This window comes from Diplotaxodon limnothrissa, linkage group LG18, assembly GCF_057381915.1.
Source record: "Diplotaxodon limnothrissa isolate DT_005_m linkage group LG18, D_limnothrissa_male_GT1.1, whole genome shotgun sequence".
Taxonomy (NCBI): domain Eukaryota; kingdom Metazoa; phylum Chordata; class Actinopteri; order Cichliformes; family Cichlidae; genus Diplotaxodon; species Diplotaxodon limnothrissa.
Window position 1 is genome coordinate 18,461,941 of NC_140613.1, and position 10,132 is coordinate 18,472,072.

Below are 10,132 nucleotides of genomic sequence, written 5' to 3' on the forward strand. Positions count from 1 at the left end.
GACCTTACCTTGACAACTACAAGCACAAAGGCAAACGATGACAACCAGGTTGGGTACGAAATAAACTTACTGGCCACTACATTACTACCTGTTGCCCCTTTTGATCCACACGGACATGACAGCATCACAGTTTTTTGCTTATAAAAGTGTGTGGTGTGGTCTTCTGCTGCTGGACCCAATCTGCTTCAAGGTTGGACATGTTGTGCATGCAGAGATGCTCTTCTGCACATCTTTGAGTTCCCGTTTTCTATTCCTGTCCACATGCCTGAGTTGTGTTATGTGATTGTTTAATATTTGGATTAAACAGTTGAACACATACTTATTGAAGTGGCCAGTAAATGTATTTTACTTGGGTTAGTGTGCTAACCCAGGAAATAGCTGTATAAGCAAACAAATACCAACCGGGCTCCATGCTAAATCACCATCTTAAAAAAAAGCTCTGTGAAGTTTGACAACTGAATGCGTTTGTACAAGTTCACTGCAAATGCAAAAATGCAAAAAAAGAAGAAAAATATGCAATGTCTTTTTTTTTTTTTTTTTTTTTTTTTTTTTTTTAAAAGGGGGGGTACCAATTCTTCTTTTTGCAGGAAACATTTTCCCTACAAACTACTAAAAATGAGAGCTTCTTCATGCACTGATCTACCTGATAAATGCAGTAAAATGAACACAGTTCCTGCTTAAACATTGTTCATTATTTTCAGAAGCTCTGTGCACAGCAGAGCATGTGCCCTTTACATCCATTACATTCCAGAGAAGCGGGACATTTCTACAGCCAATATCTGCAAAATTGGATAACTTGCACTAAAACAATGCAGACAGCTAAACAGCAGCAGAAGGAAAACATGGTGAGTTTGTAGTGAGCGGCCCAATTAAAAGGCACATTTCAGACAAATGTTTTAATGCTACATGATTAGGATTAAATGTAATCATTAATATTGATTCATACTTAAAATGATTTGAGAGCTTAAACATATTCACAACTATTTAAGTTGTATTTTCCCCTTTTAAAAAGATTTCAGTGCTTTGGCCCATCTCACTTCCATCATACAAAGTGGTGAAGAGGGGGGTAAGAAAGCAAAAATCGATATTTGCCATTGACAAAATTTTATTTCCAGTGTTTCAGGAGTCTGTGCACACCCCCTTACAATCAAGAGGAACACTGCACTGATACAAACAATCCAGCTCAATGAAGTGCCCTCCTCCTGCAGGGAACCTCTCATCACAGAGAAGTACCAAACTGCCCACAACACCCACACAGGCCTCGAGATAATCATCCTCATCATCGCCATTGTTGTCATTTCTCAATACTGTACTTAAACTTGCAATCTGATGGAAATGAAAAATAAAGCAGCTAAAACATGGCATTTATATGTACATTTAAGTTACTTATTTTACAATGAATATTTAAAATTCAAGTTCTGTTAAAATTAAAAAAACAAAAAACAACAAATGAAAAAACAGGATAAAGTATGTATAAAACATTAAGACCAGAGTGGAATGCCTAAGGAATGGAAGCTCGGCATTTTCTTAACCTGTAGAATGACTGAGAGTCAACAGTAAAAATGTCATTCACAGTAACATCTTCGTGTATCTCAACAAAGACAATATGGCACCCTTAACATTTCATTGTGAGGCACTTTCTTTAGTGAAGAAAACTTGATTTTTCTGGTTCGATTACCCATTTTCTTCTTTGCCCAACTCTCTCTTCGTTGCAATCGCGGACAGACGTGTGAACTCCGAACACTAAAACATAGCTTGCATCAGAGGGCTGTTGTTCACTGCTCTTTAAACCACACAGCAGGGATGAGTATAAACTATATTTTCCATTTGCATAAGACCAGTGTCTCCTTGTCACCTTTGTACCTTTGGAAAGGCCCCTTTGACAGCAGACGGCTTGTAGGCAGGCGCACACACACACACACACACACACACACACACACACACACACACACACACACACACACACTACCAAAAAACACAATTCAAGTACACAGAAAAATAGGGATATGTACACTTTAGAATGAAACACAAGCATCTAAAGCTTTTAGTCAGTATTACAGCAAGCATGTCTGTACATTCTTCATTTGGTTACCGACAGACTCACCGACTTTGAACACTGTAACTTTCTTTACGCAAAAATAGTTGCTCTGCAATACGAAAAATCTGCACTTTTCCACTACTTCCTATTCATCCTAAGTCAGTTCATCCTTAAAGCCACTTAGCTAAACCTTTAAACAATCTTAAATTGAGTGTTCACACTTCCTTGAACGTACTTCAGACTCGTTTCACGGGCAACAGGTCCTTTCGATCGTTAGCACATCTGGGACTTGTACTAGGAGGGTTGAAATCCTCCTCTTGGGCCATCCCAAAGTCATTTTTAATATAAAAAAGAAAAAACAAACAAAAACAAAATGGAAAAAAAAGATAACATTTTGTTCCATGCCTTAAACATGAGCAAGCTCAACAATTCCTGTGTGCAGTAATTCTCTTTTCACAAGCATACACACACCACTTAGACACACACGCCAGACATTTTTGTACAACATGCTCATTCACTAGACATTGGTCACACAATAGACACTACACTGACAGACTCCCATATACAGAGACACACCTGACAGACCAAAAACACACACAGCCACACGCACACACAGCTCTCACAGGTACTGATAGAAGCGCGAATGGACCACCTGGGAACTGGTGAGTTTATGTGGGTGAGCGGTGGCCGAGAGGCTCAGATTTTTGCTCTGGGGGAAGTCCCCGTTCAGCGCCTCAGCAGGATGATGTGGGGGTTCAGAAGAGGACGAGGCTCTGGGGTTCTGCTGTTCAGAGAAGTCCAGACTGACCTCGGGATTGCTGGATCGGTGGCGCTCGCGGGCGATCCAGTCCCCGATTGAGAAGTCCTGAGAGCTGCACTTAGGTTTCAGCCGGTCCACAGCTGAGAGCTCAGACCGTGAGCCGATGTGAACCTGCTGCGGCCAGTCTCCCAAGACTGACAGCTCGGCAAAGTCTCTCTGCCCGCCCATCGTGTGTCTGCGTCTGATGTTCTTCTTCTTACTGCGGCCCTCTGAGGACTGAATCCTCTGGCTGCCCACACCGAACATGTCATCCACAGACATTCGCATGCGTACCTTCAGTCTGTCTGTGATCTTCAACTTCCACGTGGGCTCTCCTTTGTCCAGCTCACTCCGGGACGCAGTGCTGAGGCTTGCGGTGGAACGACCCTTAACTGACCCCGAAGAGCGTGATGGTCCAGTGGAATCTTTATCGCTACGAGCGCCGTCCAGAGAAGACTCGCTGTTGGTTTTCTGTTGGGCGGCTTTCTTTCTTGAAAGTGTGTCGCATTCGATGAGTCTGTGTGAGGGGAGGGGTCGAAGGACTTCCTGCGGTTCTCGCTGGTCGGCTTTACCCACAGTGAACACTGACAGGTCACTCTCGCTGTCCGTCTCCATTGCCCTTCCTTCGCTGATGAGCTCGCTTCTCTCATCATCAGCATCTTCTCCGCCCCTGCTCTCAGACACAGACTGCACTTCGGGACTGAGGGTGCTGAGCTCAGCTCCAGTCAGGAAAGTCATGGAGGATGTGGTGGAGTAGTCTGAGGTAATGGAGCAAACCTCCGCTCCCAGCCCGCTGGGACACATCTCTGCTCCCAGGGCACCCACCGTCTTGCCACGCCTCATTCTGGGCACTGATGCTTGAGAGCTGGTGCTGTTCATCGTTCCGAGGTCAGACACCGTGTCATCATAGTTTGATGGCGGGTCCGTGAGAGAGGACTGGTGAACCATCGGCATACGGTAGCTGAGGTCTGGGGAATGTGTAGGAGAGGGGTAGGGGGATCCAGTCTGAAGGTTGGAGGAAATGCGTTTTGGAGGCAGGGAGGGAGAGGGCTGTGACATTGAGCTGTTAGAAAGATATTCTTTCCTGTTGGTTTTGTCCAGCTGCTCCTCAGAACTGTTCTTTTCCTTCTCTTTCTCGCTGGTTTCATCTGTCTGCTGCTCCTCCTCCTCCTCCTCCTCTTCGGTCCGACTGTGCGGGGACCACAGAGGATGCTGTTGGCTCTCCTTTGGTAGCTCCTTCTTTGTAAACACAGGGTCCAGGTCATCATCTGAACTGCTAGGCTGAACTTTTTCCTTGGGCTTCTTGCGTTTGCGGTTAACGAAGAAGGAGGAGCGAATCAATTCTTTGCTACACTGATCCTTCCCTGATCCCCACAAGCCCTGATGACACACATTAAAAATGGCATTAAAACATTAAAACTGGACTTCAGACCATAAAACTAGCTTAGACACATGAATGAGAAAACAGAAACACAAAGGAGCACATTACCTTTGATTTGGAGGTTTCACTACATGCTGAGTCTGCATTAAAAACAAGAGATTCATTAGTAAAAGTCTCACATCTTAAGGACAGTCTCAAAGCAGACAATATACAGAAAGAAGAGGCAGATTCAAAGTTTGCTCAGAGTGAAAGTGACAAGATACAATGGATTTAATGAGAGCAGTTACATGAAAGCAGATGATACAATTTGGTCAGAGAGAGAGAGAGCACGCGAGAGAGAGAGGTGTAGCTAAGCTAAGCGGTATATGAAAAAGTGGAGACGGCAGCAGAAGAGGCCTGAGATGAATAATGAGGGGCGAGGAAGTGAGAACCTGGCGGTAAACCAAGACACAGAAAAGCAGCTCATGCTCGAGTATCGATGGATCGACGGCACATCACGAACAAACACGCCAGTCACAGAGCATCACATATAGCCACCAACCAGCTGTGGGCATTCTTTCCCAACTCAAAGACGTCACAGAGGAGAGGGAGTGATGAGTTTGCTCTGACTGAGAGACTTAAGGGGCCTGAGCTGAACAGACCAGTGAGTGTGTTTTGTGGTTGACACAACTTGCCGCGGGCAAACTTTGGTCTAACTTGCTCTTACTCCAAGCTGCATGAAATTCTACATTTCCCTCAACAAGTAGCCTGTCACTATAAAAGACATAAAAAGCCAAAAACATTTGCAAGACTTTCTCTGACTCAAATCATGCATACTGCAAGATAAGCAGGCTTTTTACAGAAATAATGCAGCCGCAGGAACTAAATGCAGGAACAAAAGAAACCAAAACAAAACAAAACTTCCAATGAATCCTGTGTGAGTTAACGCTGTAGCAAAGATTTGAGATGTGGCATCTTGATTCAATAATACGTTTTTTAAAAACAGGAGGCGCTGTGAGGTGTCTTTGAGTGCAAGACTTAAATTTGTCAACTACTTGTTTAAAAAAAAAATAAAAAATAGGAAGATTTGCTCAGAACTTAATGACCATATATTTCCGATGTTGAGGGTGTTTTTTTTTTGTTTTTTTTTAAATCAGGTTTACCTATTTATAGATTTTATTACACATTAAACTGTTCATCGCTGTGTATTCTTTAAACTGCAGAATAAATAAAGCTGAACTGAAATACATTTTGTCACTGGCCTGAAACTCACTGTTTTCTAATATTCCTACAGGCATGTAAAAACGTTTTGACTCTGCAGTCCAGTGAATAACCAAGTACACCCTTACTGCTTCAAATGGAATAAAAATGAACAGAAGCAGCTAGGTGGTGCTAACCGATTGCACTTTTTAAAATATCAATATGTGGTGAGCATCTGTATAAAAGTAGAAGTTTGGTAATTTGCTACCCTGGAACATTCAGGTGTTTGTTAATAAATCTCAAAACAGACAATCTTCTTATGAGCAGAATTCCCAACAAACTCATCCCAAGGCCAGACCGTGCAATGCTCTGAGAAACTGCAAAAAACCCAAGAGCTACATCTAAGACTTTACAGGTCTCATAAAGTTTTAACGTATCTGAGAATAAAAAAAACAGAAAAAGACTAAATGGGTATGGCTTTTAAGGTAGGAGTGCTGCATATGAACAAACCACAAGATTTCTGAAACAATGTTATTTAGACAGACAGGCCCAAAGTGGAGATGTTTGGACACAATGCATTTGGTGAAAACCAATAGGCAGTATATCAGCACAAACACTGTAAACCAACTGTCATGCACAGTGGTTGAGGGATGATGATCTCGGCTTGTTTTACAGACTGTGCACCTTGCAGTCATAGAGCAGACAATGAACTCCTCTGAATATCAAAGTATTCTAAACTCAAATGTGAGGCCTTTTGTCTTGATAGCTAAAGACGAGCTAAAACTACTGGACAATGATCCAGCAGCAAATCAGGTCCTTAAGAGAGCTGTACATAAATAAACACACAAACTGAATAACGCTATGCTGCACAAAGGAGTGATCCAAAATTCCTCCACGGTTATGTCAGAGACTGATGAAGTCTGAGAAATCTTTTTTTATTCCAAGTTATTGCTGTTATAGGTGGTTCTAAAAGCTACTGAATTATGGGCTGTACTTAGTTTTTCATATGACTGCACAGAGTCCAATAAAAACCTTTATCATATGACTAAATAATCGATTCCTACGACTCCTAAAAGTTCCCATGTTGTAATGGGACTACCACTATGATAATGCTGTTTTAAGTTAGGTTAAAATTTTGGTGTGTATTTGTGGGTGTGTCTGTGTGTGTGCAGAGCATGGTTGGGAGAGAGACATGCGGCTGTGACATTATGTTACAAGATATGAGAAAATGTTGGTCTGTAGTTGACGATGTGACATTTTAAAATACTGAAGATTTTGAAAGAATGACATCACAGACAACAAATAAAAGACAAAAACAAAAAAACACTACATCTTCCTAACGGGAACTCCATCCAGTGCTAGCTGAAAGCCTGAGTGCCTCTGCTTCAGTAAGTTCCTAACTACTACTCCACCTGGGAGGTGGCTGTGTGTGTTTTTTGTTTGTGTGTAAACGCATGTGTGCTGGGGAACATCCAGCTCAGTCCCAACACCACGACCCCCACCCTCAGACATCATGACAGATTATGCCACATGACCGGGAGAGAACCTGAGGTTGACCGTACCATGCTACTTGTCCTTGCGATCAGCTTAAGAAACAACAAGAGACAGCAGAAGGGCTTTCAGAGAGAGAACAGCAGCATCGCTCTGTATGCCCTCATTTTAGGGTATTGGTTTAAATATGAGACGTGCACACCACAGGAAAAATGACAAACATCGACTTCTCTTTCTTTCTTTTTTATCTTTTTTCCTCCTTTCGCCCAAATTTAAAAGAGCTGCGGGTTTCTGCAGACTAGGCAGCTACACTGGGCACAACACTCGTCCTTCTTCCTACAGTCCCAGCTGTCCATCACTGACAAAACAGAGTCCATCAGTGACATCATCGAGTGATAGACGCCGCCCACTTGGCCTGTGTCAAGATTGGGTAATGTGTGAGTGCTGGACAGGGATAAGGGAGAAAAACAACACACTACACACAGAAGGGCACAGGTCAGAAGGGTTAAAACTTCCATTGTTTCGTTTTGTTTGTTAGATTTTCTTTGGGAAAGAACATGCCGGGATTATGTGAGAGACGAGGAGGAGGGGAAGAAAAGAACTGAAAGAAAAGGAGTCGTCGTCTCAACACAGGTAAAGCACAGGGAGAAAAAAATGACTTGAGCAAGAAAAGAAAAGAAAAAAGAAGAGTAAAGCAAAGAAACGAACAAAAACAAAACTTGAGGACAGTTTAATTTTGGGCAAATAAACATCAACATCCAAACAAAACAGACTTTTATCCCAAAAAATAAACTAAATGATTGCAAGGCATTTTTCAACAATTTTCCAGTGGCTGAAGCGCAACATTGCATCCACTGAAAAGTTACTGAAAAAAACTAAACAAAACTTGCTTTAACAGAAACAAATAAAACTTGGCTGTTTAGTATTCGCTTAATGAACTGAAAAACAAGGGATGGTGCTCGTACTTTTAGCATTTGCAATTGACACTCTACCAGCATTTAATCTTAAATAGGTCTTTACCACACAACTCTTTTAATCTACTATAATCTTAAGGAAAAATATTAATGCTGCTATGGCAGAAATTTGCTGTGCTGATGCTGAAGTGTGAAAAACACTGCTGCTAAGTTACCTGAGACTTCGCCAGGAGAGGGTGCAGTCCGCCCAATGTTGGAGAGCAGGTGGTCGATATTGGGCACAGGCTGAGACTGCACTGTACTTTCTTGCTCCGCTGTGGTCTGGAGCAACATACGGAAGGAAAAAGAGTAAAAAGTAACTTAACACAATGCAAAAAATAGGGTTTCTATCTTCTATTGTAAAATAAAATCTGGGTTTATGACATGTGCAAGTTGTTCAATTCTATTTTTACATTTTAAAAGGTAATCCATAAACACTGTAGCTGCATGTCTTCAAAATCAACAACTAAACTGATCCACAGAACTGATAGACCCTTCATTTAATTTCCATCGAATAAAATAAGGAAAAAGAAATGCTACATACAACAGGGTCCTCGTCACCATCATCAGCGAAGAACCAGTCAAACTGCTGAATAAGGTTCTCGACTATCTTGCACTGGTCTGGCATGTGGTTAACCATGTTAGTCATGTTGTCCTCAGAGGTTCTGACCAGGGTAGGGCCAAACACGATAGCTAGATTACGAGGCTCCATCTAAATAGATACAAGGTAAAAGTCACATTTAATGACATAATCCTCAGAGACACTGGATTAGCACAGGATTGAACGCACTGCATGGTGTTAACTAACGGCATTAACACAGAGATCCTGTTGATGCTCATACCTTGTTCTTTTCACAGTTGTCAGAAACTCTTTTGAGGTGAGCACAAAGGAATTTCAGAGTTTCATAGTGATGAATTGGCAACTCACAGATCTGGAGGAAATGACCAAACAGGGGGCCAGTGCTCAGGATGAGGAGAATGCTTTATGGTAATAACTGTTCAAATAGGTTCCTCATATTTGATCTTTCACTCACCAGCCTCTTGAGCTCCTTTAATCTCTCCACTGAGTCTTCTATTCTGCTGGCTTCTATAAAATCTGCATACTTTTCTGTGAACAGATCCAGAAAACCTCAACTTACAATTGCAAAAAGAATAACCGCACAGGAAAAACGACATTATCCCAGAGATTTTGCAATGTATTCTTTATGACTTTAGTCTTACCATTTGTAAACAGAGGTTCTGGAAGTTTTCTGAAAAAGGACTTCAATAAACTACTGATGACGTTAAGGTCCCGCCATTTCTGCAGAGTAGATCAAGGCAGCTTCAGGTTAATGCAGTTCTTGCAGTACGAATCAATCACAGTTCAAAGATGTTGTCAGGGAAGTGGTGCGCTGTACTGTGCAACCTGACTGTCAGTCACTCACGTCTTCCTGGATGTCGATGTCATTCATGCCTTTGCTGTTGAGCTCCTCCTGCATGCTGGAGATGGCAGCGTTGTTCCCAGGGACCCTGTAGATTCCTGTGTACTCCAGGCCTCGCTCCTCCACAACCTTGCAGCACACCTCCACAATGAGAGGAACATTCTGCACAAATTACATAAGAAGAAAAAAAAAATCAACAGCATGAACCATATCGATCAATGACACCACACACTGTTAGCTCCAGTGAATGAGTGATTCAAAGTGGATGTAAAGATGCATTTTATTTGTCTGGAAGAAACACATTTCATCTTCATCTGAATGATAATGAGCCCATCTTTAAAAAAACAAAACAAAAAAAACCTGTAGAAACACAGCAGACCCACCTCGTTACTTTGTGCAGATGGACAATCATCAAGTCGGACACCAAAAGTGATGCCAGCTGGAGTCTTTTTCTCAAATGGCTTCCTTATGATCCCTGGAATGGCAATTTTCCAAGTACCTCTGTCCCGTGGTGGACTGGACTCATCTGACAGGTCAAACGTATACAAATTGAGGTTACATGCACTCTAACGACACTTAATGACACACCTTAACATTAAAAACTGGCAGCTTTACTCTTCATTGCCCTCTGCTCCTCTCCAGTTTTGGGCAAATGGGGGCTATGGTTCTTACCATCTGTTTTGCCTCCAAGGAATGGCGTTTTGATGCTCAGCGAATGTCGGGCAGGCTTGGGTGAAGGTTCAGACCTGCTGCTGGGTGCACTGTTCAACAGCAAAATATTTAAAAAATACACAGTCTAAATAAGTATTACAATTAGGAGGCCATACACTTAATACTGGTAGTCCAGTATTTTGGATCCCCCTCAGGGGT

At 42.3% G+C, this 10,132-nt stretch overlaps 1 protein-coding gene across 1 annotated transcript in view; it reads right to left on the bottom strand.

Moving 5' to 3' along the window:
• Positions 1 to 2,426: 2,426 nt before the first annotated feature.
• The window catches only part of arhgap21b (Rho GTPase activating protein 21b), a 36,262-nt gene continuing 28,556 nt past the window's right edge, over positions 2,427 to 10,132 (bottom strand). The window contains exons 16-25 of the mRNA XM_085377346.1: positions 9,935 to 10,023; positions 9,646 to 9,788; positions 9,266 to 9,424; positions 9,063 to 9,141; positions 8,876 to 8,949; positions 8,684 to 8,773; positions 8,386 to 8,553; positions 8,018 to 8,123; positions 4,327 to 4,358; positions 2,427 to 4,217 (exon numbers count right to left, since the gene is read on the bottom strand). Coding sequence (XP_085233472.1) covers positions 2,658 to 4,217; positions 4,327 to 4,358; positions 8,018 to 8,123; positions 8,386 to 8,553; positions 8,684 to 8,773; positions 8,876 to 8,949; positions 9,063 to 9,141; positions 9,266 to 9,424; positions 9,646 to 9,788; positions 9,935 to 10,023 — 2,500 coding nt within the window. The 3' untranslated portion in view covers positions 2,427 to 2,657. The remainder of the gene's footprint in view (positions 4,218 to 4,326; positions 4,359 to 8,017; positions 8,124 to 8,385; positions 8,554 to 8,683; positions 8,774 to 8,875; positions 8,950 to 9,062; positions 9,142 to 9,265; positions 9,425 to 9,645; positions 9,789 to 9,934; positions 10,024 to 10,132) is intronic.